Source organism: Talpa occidentalis, unplaced genomic scaffold (genome assembly GCF_014898055.3).
Source record: "Talpa occidentalis isolate TD23 unplaced genomic scaffold, MPIMG_talOcc4v2.1 talOcc4.7, whole genome shotgun sequence".
Classification (NCBI taxonomy): domain Eukaryota; kingdom Metazoa; phylum Chordata; class Mammalia; order Eulipotyphla; family Talpidae; genus Talpa; species Talpa occidentalis.
The window spans coordinates 127697217-127711708 of NW_023605083.1; the positions used below are offsets into that span (position 1 = coordinate 127697217).

Below are 14492 nucleotides of genomic sequence, written 5' to 3' on the forward strand. Positions count from 1 at the left end.
AGGTTAAGCATCAGTTAGGTTAATCATCTCCTTTTAGGTTAGTTTTTTTGTAAGATCAGAATCATGAGGTTTGTTTCCTAAGCATCTTGCTGCTCCAGGTGTGATCCATTTACTTGTTAAACATCGTGTGGTCCAGATGTAAAGGGACACATTTCCACCAAAATGGTTTTTGAATGTTTCCCCCTAACTTTATTGTAAAAAATATCAAAACGGTGAGCACTATTTTCCCCCAGCTAGATTCTACCATTAACTTTCGGTTTTACATTTCTTTTCTCCCCAAATTAATTTTTATCAAGAATTTTAGGTTCATGAGTTACTTGATGATATAAGTGTGAATCATGTCTTGGTAATAAAAGACCCATCCATTCCTCTGGACATTTCAGTGGGTTTCATAAGGTCACACTTGGTTTGGGAATTTCTTGTGAATCGGGGAAGTCTGTTGAGATGGCAGTGTGCGATTTTTCCAGAGTTGGGTGCTGATCCTGTCCAAGGTCCAGTCCAGAACGTGGGGCCCCAGTAACTCATCTCTTTCGTAATATAAGATCATCCATCTCTGTGATGATGGGAGATTATTATTATCACCACTAAGTCTCAGGTGGAGAAGCCGATGAACCCGTTCAATAGTCCAATAAGAAGGAAAACATCTGTTGGCATGGAAAAGTGATTATTTCCTAAGCTACTGAGTAAAACACAGCTGCATTGGCAGTTTTAACTCTGTTTTCTTGTCAATTTTGTGCCTTCCAGGCAACCTGACAGAAACACGAGCCTCTCAACCATCTGGAACTCAGAAACTCATTCAGGGTTGACTGTGGCTTCTTGGATGTCCAGGTGTTCTGCAGATGTGAGAATTTGCCCTGCCCGCACCAGCTGGAGTCCCGAACAGATGCAAGACGGGCGCTTCCACTCTTGACAGCCCTGAACACAGAGAGGTCACCGTCTAAGTGGCCAAGGGCGGTTGTTGGCACGTGTGACTGCTGCTCACAGCTGGTCATCTTACACAGCTGCAGCGAGGGATGCCAAATTCAGGGTTGCAAGCTTCCTGACTCTCCTGAATTAGGATTCCAGATGGGGGCCTCATTTCTGTAGCCCCCACCATCCCCATAGCCACTACCACCAGCATCGCTGCCACCACCACCTCCTCCTTGCAAACTCCACCGCCGTGTCCAGGGACATCCTGCACAGAAGTGAGCAGACTTGCCAGTGGTGGCCACCCCTACTGCAGACAAGTGGAATCACCCACTCAGCACCATGGACTGGCTTTTTCTAAAGGTTTTGTTGGTGGGCTTGAGTTCCTTGGGATGTCTTTATCCTCTGGTGGATTTTGGCTCCCATGGGGAAACAGAAGGCCAGAAACCAAATTTCGTGATCATTTTGGCAGATGACATGGGGTGGGGTGACCTGGGAGCAAACTGGGCAGAAACAAAGGACACTGCCAACCTGGATAAGATGGCCACAGAAGGAATGAGGTGAGTGTGGGGGTGCCGAGTCAGCACCTCCTTCCTTTCCCTGACTCTTCTAGGGGGAGGGGACAATGTAAAGCATGGGTCCAGGTTGATTGATTCAGTTAACCGATCAGTCAGTAAATCGTCAATCAATCAATCAATTAGGGATGAAGCCAGTACAGCATCATGAAGCCACTTATCCATCCATCTGGTCACCTTTATTGTGTTGGGAGCTGGGATCAGAGAGAAGAATGAGGTAGAAAAATTGTCATGAAGGTCCATAGGTCTGTAGAAGAGACAGGTGTAAGGGAAAGGAAGGATTGCAATCTAGGACATAAACCTGCATCAGAACATTTTTGAATCCATGGGAGAGGGTGCCAAACCCAGCCTGGGGCCCAAAGGTGAAGGGGATCCTTGAAGAGCAACTGAGAGTCAGCTGGCACATGGAGGCAGCAGGACCTCCAGGTCTGTGGGAGCAGAATGGTTGTGCATCGGCACGAGTTGAAATGTTTGCAGATGTTTTGGCTCAAATGCTTAACCCTCTCCCCAGCTTAGAGAGAACAGGTGTCCGAGCTTGTGGACTTTTGGGTTTTCTTCTCAGGCTGATGTTGATTCAACTGATCTGTCTGTCCTGGGCTACACACTCTGTTCAACAGAGTGGGCATTGCTCCAGCTGACTGGTTAGGATAACTCATGGGGCATGTCCAGACTTTCAGCCACTTGCATCCTGCAGCCAGGAGCTTCTCCCCAGAGATAAGGCTATTTGAAATCCCTGCATCTAGTTTCCATGCTCCTCACCTCAGCCCAGGTGAACTTTCTAGGAACAATCCTCTGCTTCCAATCAAAGACATTTGGTGTCCCTAAGGATAAAATCCAGAACTTGAAGAGCAGCTGCAAGACAAGCCCATCCTCTGAGGTTCTCTGCACAGTCCTGTCTTACAGATGTCTGTTGTGGTTACCTCCTTGGTTTGAGCCTCACCTGTGTGATGAATTCTTCCTGGTGCATTTTCTATTTACCCCTTACAGTTAGTTTCTACTCACTGTTTGGGCCTCAGTTCCACTGAGGTCCTCAGGACAGCCTCCCAGGCCCCTGGGGTGCCCTCCTTGCCCTCACTGCTCTTCACAGAGATTGGCTAATCACCTGACCTCCTGTATTGGGTTGAAGAGTATCCGCACAAATTCAAGTCCCCCCACAACTTCAGAAGGCGATCCTATTTGGAAATAGGGTCTAAGCAGATATAATTAGTTAGAGACCCCAATGTCACGTGTGATTTAGGGTGGGTCCTAAATCCAAAGACTGGTGTCCTTATAAGAAAAGGCCTCAGGGAGACCCCCAGGAGAAGTGATGTGAAGATGGGGGTGGAGATGATGGAGTGATACACCTGCAAGCCAAGGACACCATGAGAAACTGGGGTACACAGAACAGATTCTCTCTGAGCCTCCAAAGGGACCAGCCCTGCCAAGGTCTTGATTTGCAACGTCTTGATCTCACATGTCTTGCCTCCTGGCGATTTGTCGAGAAAGCTACAGAAAATTGACCCACCTCCCTTCTGAGTTTTGGCATCCTTCTTAGTTTCCTAGCCCATAGCACTGTTCCTGGCACATAATAGGTGATTTATATTTGTCCATTCATCAAGATACCCCAAAGTGAGCGCCCCCAATTTTCCATGTAAGAATTTGTTTTCCTGGGGAGAGCATCGACCAGATCCTCAAAGGGAAATGCTTGCGAACTTCTGCTTTCAGTGTCAAGCGGGTGAGTGGGAAACATCTGACAGGTGATTTAAACCAACAGTTTCTAGGCCTGGACCTTCCTCCCCTAACTGTGCCCACCAGCACATCCTCACTCTGAGCAGAAAGTGCACCACAGGGGCCAGAGGCAGACACAGTTTGGTGGCTTTGCCTATTTTTCACTCCTCTATGAAAAGTTTCTCCAATTGCCTTGTGAGAACAGCCAGGCCCGCGGCCCTCCAGCCTGAGCTCCAGGCTGTTTATACTGTGCTCTGTTGACAGGTAAGGGGCTTAGTTTGAAGGCAGGGGTTGATTCACTGACAGCCTCCCCCTCTGCCTTCTCACCACCAGTGGGACCCCAACTGCAACATTTATTGTTGTTTTATTTATTTATGCATACAAGAACTGGGTTGCAGGCCAGAGGTGCGAGGGGTGAGAAGATTCACCAGAGACAGAGTGGGGAGCAGAACAGGCAGATCCACTGACATACACTGCTGAGGGGAGCAGCAGGGAGACAGGAGAGGTCTGCTGCGCCTTGTAGGTAGCTCCCTGGCTGGGGATCGAACTCAGGCAGCAGTAGCAATAGCATGACAGCCTGAAACTTAACCCCTGTGCCACCAGGAGGCCCCCAACTGTGACTTTTAGACCAGAGCTCTCATTGCCAAACCTGGTCTAAGGGAGCCTTGAGAAAATGTCTTTTATATCATCTCCCTTTTATCAGTGTATCATTTCCCAGGACAAACACAACAAATGACCACAAACTGGTGGGTAGCCTCCCCTAGTTCAGAAGGTTAGAAGTCCTATATCAAGGTGTTAGCAAGGTGGTTCCTTCTGGAGGCTCCAAGAGAGAATCTGGTCTCTCCTCAATTCTTATGGTTGCAGACTTTAGGATGTTACCAGAAGTAACACCCACTTGAATGATCACTGTGATGAGATCTTGGTCTGCAGGGGAAGGCCTAGAGGACACATCACGGAAGGAGGGGGATCCCTGGGACAAATCCCTGCTGGCCGTCTCCAGGGAGACCATGCGCACCTGGCTGACACCTGTACTGGATCCAGTACAACAACTGCAGTGTAGCTGAACACGCCGTGCGCTTGCCGGGTTTCAGGCTCCAGAATTGCCCAATTTAATTCTCACTTCCAAGAGGTTTCTCTTCTTTCACAGATGGGGAGATCCAGGTCAAGGGCCTCACCCAGAGTTGGGGAGTGGCTGAGCCAACATTCAAGCCCAGATTCCTGCATTCTAGAGCCTTATCTTTAAGGGCTAGGAAGGAGGGGAGCTGGGAAGAGAGTCCTTCAGAGCTGGGGCCACTGCAATCGCAACATTTTTCTCCCTTTGGGACCGAGAACGGATGTCTGTGCTGCCCAGCTGTAAGAGGCAACCTGAGAAAAGTTGTTAAGATGCCCTTTAGCGGGGAGTTGGAAGCGGCTGTTGGGCAGGAGGCTTGACTGGCCTGAGTTTGTGATGGGGGCGGGCACAGACGCCTGCCATCTCAGTGCCCCACGCTCCTAACCTTGTGCTTATTTCTTCCTCAAACCCATACTTTTGCTGCCTCAGGGCCTTTGCACAGGCTGGTCCCTTTTCCTGGCAAGCTCTGAGAGCCTAGTCCCTTGTCATTCTTTCTGTATCCACTCCCCATCCGCAAAGAGCTTTTCCTGACATTCTCTCCCACCCGTCTGCCCCTCCCTGCACGCCTGTTGCCTTTCTCCCGGAGCCCTTGAAGTGATCTTCGTTGCCTGTCTCTCCCACTGGAATGTCAACTCCGGACGAGCAAACTTACCTATCTCTTTCATAACTGCAGTGCCAGGGACATGGTAGGTGCTCAAAAAACATTAGTTCCATATTTGGATTCCTGGTTCCAACCTTCTGGGTATGCCTGGATGAGTTAACCACAGCGGGGGATCTGGAACCAGGTGCTGGGGTCTCTTACTTACTAGTTTTGGGACACTGGGCTCCTCAGTCAGCCTTGCTGGACCTCAGTTTGCTCATCTCTAGAAAGGGTCAGAAATGGCACTTACGTCACAGGTCATTTCAAGGAGGAAATTAGTTCAGTCATGCAGCATCAGCAGAGTCCCTGCTCCCCGGGTCTGGACTGTCATGTCTGTTTTCTCCACTTAGTTACCAGCAGCATCTCACCCTGTCTGGGCCCAGCCCCTCTCCCCGCAAGCTGGACCGCGGAGCTCGCTGCTTCTCGGAGCCCCTCAGTTCCTGTTGGCTCCTCACGTGCCTGAGGCAGCTCTTAAGTGTCTGTAACGTGTCCCTCCTACTTCCCGTCAGCACTCGGCACTCATTCTATTTAACCTGGCTTTGGTAGATGCAATTTGCCACTTTTGCAGCTGGAAAAGGTCTAGATCGAAAGCCAGTGGTGATGTCATCATGTCACGGAAAGAAAGGAGTCTGGGGAAGGAGAGCAGTCTTACAGTGTCCCTTCATGGAGACAGGGGTGTCTCCATGCACATGGAGATGACACAGGCACCGTGGCCTGCAGCCTTGAACTTTCCGCAGCTCGAGTCACGGGGTCCACATCCATCTCACGTGGAGGGAAACTGAGGTGCAGGGAGGGAGTGTTGTTACTATTACAGCAGCTTACCTGCTTTGCAAATTCACCAGGTTAAACGTAATGAAAAAGAATTTATTGAGGAACAAGTGGACACTACTACAGAGCAGCAAACGTCTCATCGGCAGGCACTGTCCTCGGGCCTCCCAGTGTTCGTGACTCCTGTGTGTGCCCTGGGAGGCAGCAGCACCCTGGGCACTGGTCAGGAGGCTCAGCCGCTAGTGTGCTTTGCCCTTGACCTCAGGGGCAGTCATTTGTCAGCGTCCCATGCCAACCGGAGGTGGCAGTGCCGAGGAGCATTCCAAAGTTTAAAAATGTGAAGGTAACCAGAAGAAAATCAAAGTGTTGGAATTTAAGAAAATGATGCCAAGAGCTTAGTCATCAATGACAATTTATTTTTCCCAGCAATTACAAAAACTTGCAGTTTTTGGAAGAGTTTGAGGAAGAGGAATGACTTGTGCACGCTTAAAAAAAAGAGAAAAGGACATATGCATGTCACTGGCACTTCCTCCAGTATTTCCAACCGTCTGGCAACTGTCTGAATCGCTACAAGGACCCAGGAATAACCTTGATACTGAAATACGGGTCTGGTTCTTCTTGGGAGCAGATCTGGGGATCTGCTGGTTTCACCTGTGATGATGAGCAAAAGTTCTGGAATGTTCTCGGCCTGAGAAGTAACTGCACGCATCTCCTCTCTGGGTGACTGGATTCAGGCAATGGCTTAGGATGTCCAGCCTGGCATTGCAGCGCGTGAGCGATCATGACCCACAGATCCATGCTGGGGACAGAGGGAGAAGGACCAGAGAGAGAGAGAGACGAGGTCCTCGCCAGCCAAGCCCAGACACTGCCCGCTCACAGCCGTTGTCTGCCAGGCGGGCTCAGAGGTGGAGCCGACTGTCTACTGTTCAGTGACTTGCAATATGTTAATTTCGCTCCTTGGTTTCTCTTCCTCCCTGCTTTACCCCTTCTCTGCCCAGTTTAGTGTTGAGTCAGGTCAGTGCTGCTGCTGAGAGTTATAGATCGAGGTTCAGCTAGGAGTCAAAGGTCAACACCCCCCCACCCCCCAAAGGTCAGAGGTGCCCAAGAATGGGGCAAAGGAGGCTGTTTCTGAATAGTTTCTTGAGAGGAATGAATTGAGCTGTTAATTCCGTCAAATATCTGGTGTGATTTTTCTCATCAAAATTGGCTTTTTACAAAAACTCCCTCATCCTGATACCTTGCTCGACTTTCTCTGCCTTCCTGCCACCTTTGGGATTTTGCCGTCAGCTGAGGAAGAGTGAACCAGGCTGGCGCTCAGAGCCACAGGGATTAGAATGAGGTCTTGAGGGCTGATGGGCCCAGTGAGAGCCAGAGCAGAAAGAACTTTCTGCAGGAGACTTTCATCAGCCAGCAAGACCCTTCCCCTCCATATAATCCCCGCACCCCACCGAGCAGTGGTTAGACTCAGGGCTGAGGATCCTTGTCAGGGGGATCCTCTTGTTTGTCCTGACCTTCACATTAGCTCTGACACGTTTGCTCCGGGAGGTCAATCCCCTCTTTTCCTTGCAAGCTCTCGTGTCGTGGGGTCAGCTGCCCTCGGGTCAATAGATTAACTAGACAGTGAAACCACGTCTTGCCCACTGTCAACTGGGGGTACGGTGATGCCCAGGGCAGAGACCTTGCTAACAGATGGAACGTGCAGGGACTCGCTGAACGAGATGTCAGCCGATCTCGGGGAAAGGCCCTGCAACGTCTGCCAGAGCCAGTCCCTGGTGCCGCCTTCACAGCAGCGAGTTCAAACTTGCCACCAACGGCTTGAATTTGTTCTCCTTCTGAGCCTCCTAAATTGTGGAGATACGCTGCATCTCTGCAAAGAGCAGGTCATGAGACATTTGAGGGGGCACCCAGCCGGCTCTGCCCTTAAGAGACTCCCAGCCTGGTGGGGGGTGAAGATGAGAAAACCGGCCCGCAGGCGCAGAAGGGTAACGTGCTGCTGTGGGTGTGGGCTCCTCGCGTGTCCCTCCCCTGGACTGTATCCCCTGGGTGGCTGAAGTGGCACCAGGACCTGGAATGAGCGAATTCTTTCAACATTGGTCACAGTCAAGAATAAGAAAGATGGTGCTGGACTTCTCGCCGTTGGGCAGATAATCAGGGAGAAGTCTCTGGAAGACAGTGCCGTGGGACTGCGGGCAACGGGAGCTGCTCCAGGGGTTACTCAGGAAAGCTTATCCACCCTAGTGCTGAAGCCTTAAAAGCGGAGGAGTTAGCCAGGCGCACTGGAGGAAAGAGATGCAGGCAGAGGGAGAGCAGGAGCAAGCACCGAGCATGGAAACGTGCCATGTGCTCGGGAAATACTCAGAAAGCCTGGGCACCGGGCGGGGTGCTGGGAACGCCTGGGATCCAACTCCTAAAAGGCTCTCTCTCTCCCGGAGCCGGTCTGCATTGTGGTGGTGGAGTGTGGCTGGGGCAGGGAGCGTGAGGCTGGACCGATGGACGAGGCAGCTGGGGAAGGGTGCAGTGGAGCATTTGCACGCGCGAGCATTTGCACTCGATCCTGAAGGCCGAACGGAGCCTGAGAACTGAGCCTCCAGCCTGCCTTGGAGCTGGGTGGCTCCAGATTACCAAGGGGTCACCTGGCAGCTGGGAGGGCAGGGGCCATTACAGCGAGCTCCAGGGTGGCTGGCTCAGAGTATAGTGACGGGGTGGGGAGTGTCCTGTCTGCTGAGATGCTCCTGGGTAGCTCCTGTTGTTGTGTCCCTGTGTATGTCCTTCCTTGATCAAAATGTGCCCATATCCACGGCGGGAATGGGAAACAGGGGGGACTGGCTAAGGAAGACACCCGAACCAGCTGCCAGCGTGTGAGCAGTAGAACAAATGCAGGACTGAGTCAAGTGGAGTGACCAAGTGCATCCACGCCACACAGCAAGTTCACGATTGTTGTCGCCTTTGCTTGGGATTTACAGAGGGTCTGTGTACGGGCGACATCAATCAGCCACCAAACAACCTTCGCAGGCTGACTGTGTCTTCCCATTGAACAGACGGCACCGTGAGGACAGCTGCCCATGTGTGTCCAACACACCGAGGCCACGGCAAGGGATTTCAAACGCCCCCTCCCACCTCCCAGCCCTTAAATTATGAATGGAGCAAAGATCATTTTTATTCCAGTCACTAGCAATTTAGAGAGTGGCCTCAGAAGGCCTCATCATCTATTTTATTTATTTGTTTATTTTTAATTTTTTTAAAAGATTTATTTATTTATGCATACAAGAACTGGGGTACAGGGCAGAGGTGTGGGGGGTGAGAGGATTCACCAGAGACACAGTGGGGAGCAGAACAGGCAGATCCACTGAAATACACTGCTGAGGGGAGCAGCAGGCAAGTCAGGAGAGGTCTGCTGTGCCATGTGGGTAGCTCCCTGCCCTGGGATTGAACTTGTGCTGCAGTGGCTGCGGACAGCTTCATAGTGCTGAGACTTAACCCCTTGCACCACCAGGGAGGCCCCTCATCATCCATTTTCGATTCCTTGTAACTGAACCCTGGGCACACTTCTGCAAGGATGTGTCTCTCCAAGAACTTCATGGCCGCCTCTTTGTGGGAGCTGCCTCTGATCCTAACACGCATAATTTATGCCGTGGCGAGTTGCTTTGGTTTCTGTCTGGCTGTGTCTTAATTTGCGTTGGTTTTGCTGTTAACAGGATGCTGTCACGTCTGGGTGTGCGTCTCCAGCTTTGCTTACAATGTATTTTCAGACTTTAATGAGGACCCCTGTTGGTGAACCGGCCTGAACCTGCCCAGATAGATTTGGAGAAAAACAAAAGCCGCTTTCCAAATAGCAAGGCCATTTCATGGCTTATTAATTAGTCTCTGCCGAATGGAGACAGAGGCCGGGAGAAGGGAACAGGGAGGAGCAGGTCAGTGCCTCTGGCTGCTCGGGTGATGTTAGTTTTATTTTTTGAGGGGGTTGGGGCGGTGGGGTTGGTGACCGTCAGGGTCCTGCAAAGACTTGGAAAGAAAGAAGGAAGATTTTTCACTTTTGAGAGTTCAGCAGGAACTTTAACACGCAGTGGGAAAGGGATGGAGGCCTGAAAGCATCAGCTTAAGTGATTATGGTAAAAAATGGACTAATGTGTTTTTTCCAAGCAAACAACCTGGGCTTCTGTCTTCTGACTTTGTTTGTTCATTCACCAGTTAGTTCTGGGACAACTCCGTCCACCAGGCACACGCTGCTTGGGCTGGGGCTGCAACTCGAAACCCCATCGTCATTGTAGTTACAGGAGTTTGCCGTCCTGGTGGGAGGCAGAGGTCCACCTTGCTGCAGAATGTGCTGGAGCTCTTCCCCAGGCAATGGGTTAACACGGTCAAGGGGAGAACACGGGTGGGACAGTCACTACCAGCCCCAGCGGGGCGAGCACCGGGCACTGCGGTTTGGGCCCGGCCCGGGTACCCCGTCAGCTGACTGCTGACAGGTAGAACTAGCACAGTGGGCTGGGTGGCTGCAACAGGCATCTCTCACCCTTCTGGAGGCTGCAAGTCCAGGATCTAATGCCAGCTGGTCCAGGTTCTGCTGAGGACCCTTTTCTGGCTGGCAGGCGACCGTCTTCCTGCTGTGACCTCACATGGTGCATAAGGAGTAAGCGCTGGTCTCACTTCCTCTGCCCATAAGGACACTTATCCCAGCAAGGCGGGGCTCCACTTTCACGATCTCATCGAAACCTGATTACATCCTAAAGACCTCCCTCCCCTCCCGGTACTCTCACACTGGGAGTGAAGGCCTCAACCTATGGATTTAGGGAGGACACGGACATTCAGTCCAGGGAAGAAGAAATGCTGGTGTCAACCTTCCAGTGTCCCAGCCCCACGTCTCCAGCACTTAGCAAACTGAAGGACCTTATGATCCGTTGCACTCCGGGGGTAACGACACACTCACGGAGGCAACAACAACACACTCGTGGAGGCAGACTGTGGATGCTGATTCCCGTGTGACTCGTGTGCAGGCCATGCTGACGCCGGTTTCTGGCCTGTTCTTGGAAGTCAGTCCGTGTCTCTCTCAGCCTCATGGGGTTGGTGTGGCTGTGAGTCACCCTCTTGGGGTTGGCCCTGCTGAGTGTGAGTCTTGGGACCTCCCCAGCCCCAGACCAGTGACCTTTGCGGACTGAGCTGCTCCAGCCAGCCTTCCCGGGCTGGAAAGGCAAGGGGAAAGAACAGGGGATTTCACTCAAGCAGGCCTGGGTACTATTTCCAGTTCTGCCATCTTCTTAGTGTCGGATTACGAAAGCTGCGTCTGCACTCACCCGCGGGGTAGTCTTGGGAAAGCTGCTTTCCTTCTCTCTGCCTCACCTCCCTTATTTGTAAAATGGGGATTCTGACAGAAGAAATAATACATGTCACAGGACTAGGGTGGGGGCCACCTGATAACAAGTAGCTATTGTTATTATGATGAAACACAAACATATACTATAGATAGGTTTCTACATGTAATATAGATATTTTATATATATATATATATATATATATATATATATACACACACACACACACCGTTGGTCTCAGCTAATATGTAACTTCTTTGGAGAAGTACCTCCCTAACACACACTTCCCCACCCCCTGTGTATATTCAGGTCACCCCCCGCTTCCTGTTGTTGGAGCCCACTTGCTGTTTTTTCCTGCACCATATGAAGGGTGCAGACATCCTGACCTCACAGCGTGTATCTCATTTTTTTTTAATTTATGCATACAAGAACTGGGGTACAGGCCAGAAGTGTTGGGGGAAGGGGGTGAGAGGATTCACCAGAGACAGAGTAGGGAGCAGAACAGGCGGATCTGCTGAAATACACTGCTGAGGGGATCAGCGGGCGAGACAGGAGAGGTCTGCGGTGCCATGTGGGTAGCTCCCTGGCTGGGGATCAAACTCATGCTGCAGAGGCTGCAGACAGCTTCATAGTGCTGAGACTTAACCCCTTGCGCCACCAGGGAGGCCCTACAACATGTATCTCTTAAGAATAAAACAATGTGAATGTAATAAAATACATTCTTAATAAAAACACATCCTTCATAAAGCTACACGGTACATACAGCTGGACTCTAGGGTCCCCTGGACGCCTCACCAAGGTGCTTTTCTCATTGCAGTCCTACAGCATCCCTGCCCCTATGTCCAGTAGCGACACTACTTTGCAGTTTTACTACTTGAATGTGCATGTCTGTGTCTCAGTGAGGTTGTGTGTTCCTTGAGGGTAGGACAGTGGCTACACTTTTATCTTTCTCCATGTCTGAAAAAGAGCTGGGCATTTGGACGCGTGTGATTCTAGTTTCTGGCAGTAGTTTTGTTCTATAAAGTCACCCCCGTGAACACTGAATTAGCAAACACTGAGCCACTGCTCCAGGGGAGGAGGGACTGGTCCTCTGAGCCTGTGGTCACAGCACTTCCCTAAGCTGCTCAGTACAGAGCTTTGCCTTATGCATGTTTCTATTTAAGGACACCATATGCAGACCATGTTATTGATTAATTAATAAATTCACCATCAACAGCCCTGTAACTCATTCCTCATGAGGCGTATCTCACAAGTTATCTTCATAAGATGCATCTCAGCATCCTTGCACTTCAGGACACTGACCAGTCCCCTGAGCACTGTGCTTGGGGGTCATTTCATGCAGTGAGATCCCCAGCAGGAAGCACAGGAATCATGGGAGCAAGTAGCCCATGAAATGGGGGACGCTGGCTCATGCTGTAAAGCAAGAGGATCACCTGTTTGGGCTCAGGTGCACAGGTGTGTCCACCAATCACTACTCAGAAACTGTGGGTACTGACTTCGCGGTTCCAAATACAGTTTAGTGAGTAGGTGAATTGTAAAGATGGATTCTTTGATCAACTAAATATGTTGGATTAAATCAACTTGAATTAGCTTCCTGACTTAGGTTCGTGGCGCTGCTTCTCTGAGCTTCGTTTTCCTTACCTGTCCCCAGCCTAGGTCACCTTTGCGCTTTCTCCCTGCGCTGGAATCCAGGGAACTGAGACGGAATTGAATTTGCTTTTGGTCTGGTTTCCAGCGGTGGCAAGAATCCCTACCACTTTGCTCTCTCTTCGCAGATTTGTGGATTTCCACGCAGCTGCCTCCACTTGCTCGCCCTCTCGTGCCTCCCTGCTCACCGGCCGGCTTGGCCTTCGGAACGGAGTCACCCACAACTTTGCGGTCACCTCCGTGGGGGGCCTGCCACTCAATGAGACCACCTTGGCCGAGGTGCTGCAGCAGGCTGGCTACATCACCGGGATGATAGGTATCACGCAGCCCCTCAGCTTGCCCCCCAAGCCCCCAGTCTGGACCGCCACCTCCGCAACTGGACCCCATCCCCCGCAGCCTGGACTCTCACCTTCCCACCAGCCTAAACCCAACCCCCAACCTGGACCCCTGTCCCCCCAGCTGGACCCCGTCCATTTCCACCACTCGCTGTGTGTCTCACCTGGATCCCATCTCCCCACCCGGACCCCATCCTCACCAGGCCCCTGAACCCCCACCTGGACCCCCATCTTCCACTGCGTTTACTATAGTGGCTGCTTCATGTTTCTGTGGCCCCAACAAGCTGCCTCCTTCCTCTGCTCACACCTGCTCTTTCGGCCTTTTTCTTGCTGTGCGGTCAGGACGCTTCAGCTCTGTCTGTGAAAGGCCCAGCAGTGCACTAAGCCACGCGCGGGGCTATTTCCTCTCATCTAACAAAACGAGAGGTGAGTGCTGCCCGCCCCGCGCTCGCGGCCAGCTCCCGTGTCCTTCACCTCACGCCCCTCGGCGTGTTGCCTCGTGCTTATGGCCTCATGGCTGCAAGACGGCCGCTGAGTGCCACTCACTAAGATCTGGCTCAGAAGGGGCATGGTGCCCGCCTCACCTGTTCACAGTGACCAGGAAAGCCAAGCTTTCCCCAGGCCCTCCCCTTCCCACCGCAGAAGGTGCGTCAGTCCAGTCGGTGGAGCCAGGCCCACAGCCATGGCTCACCGCAAGGAGGCCTGAAAGTGAGGACAGAGTATAACTGACTTGGACTTGGGTGCCTCCCCTGAACAAAACTCAGCTCTGTTTGCAGGGTGAGTGGACTTGGGGGGGAGCGGGCTTCCCGCAGCATCTGCTAATTTGTCCCACAACTTTCATTCCTTTCCCATTTGGGGGGGCACCTTTATTTCATGTTTTCATGTGCCAGGCACGGGGCTGAGTGTTGATGCACACCAGGGCACCATAACGTGTGGCCATGTCTTCTGAAGGGTTTATTCGCCCATGGTCTGGGTGAGAAAGGAGAATTTCAGACAGGAGAAGAGACGCAAGGTTGCCCGGCCTGGCGCCGGGGAGGAGGCCGGGTCTGGGCAGGTCTCTGCAGCTCAGCCTTGCTTGGTCCTTCTCTTCACCGCCAGTCTCCCCCCAGAGACCCAGACAACCCCACGGGCCCCGCAGCCTAAGCTTGTTGTCCTGAGTCAACAAGAGCCAGGTCCGGTGGGACACCTGCCTCCACCTGCAGAGGCAAGGGAGGGCCCCTCGGTGCTGTGATTGGTGCCTGGAGCTGCCTGTTAACTTGCGGGCCGCCTCCTGCTCTGCTGCGCCTCACCTACTTACAGAAGGTCAAATCTGAGGATGACACTGATGGCCCCGAGGGCCAGTCAGTCATGGGGAGAAGGGCCAGTGAGGGCCCCACCCCGCTCTCCTGTGCATTCCTGCCCCTCCCCTGGGCTGTAACTGCGCCCACCCCAGACTAGGGCCTGAGCGTCCTCACGGGCCCATCCAGGGGGTGTTTGGGGCCCTGACAGGAGCTT

The 14492-nt window shown here is 52.1% G+C and overlaps 1 protein-coding gene across 2 annotated transcripts in view; it reads left to right on the forward strand.

Annotated features, from left to right (window-relative positions):
- The window catches only part of ARSG (arylsulfatase G), a 91266-nt gene that overhangs the window by 39580 nt on the left and 37194 nt on the right, over positions 1–14492 (forward strand). For both annotated transcript variants that reach the window (XM_037494801.2, XM_037494802.2), the window contains exons 2-3: positions 745–1466; positions 12792–12979. In XM_037494801.2, coding sequence (XP_037350698.1) covers positions 1249–1466; positions 12792–12979 — 406 coding nt within the window. In that variant the 5' untranslated portion in view covers positions 745–1248. The remainder of the gene's footprint in view (positions 1–744; positions 1467–12791; positions 12980–14492) is intronic.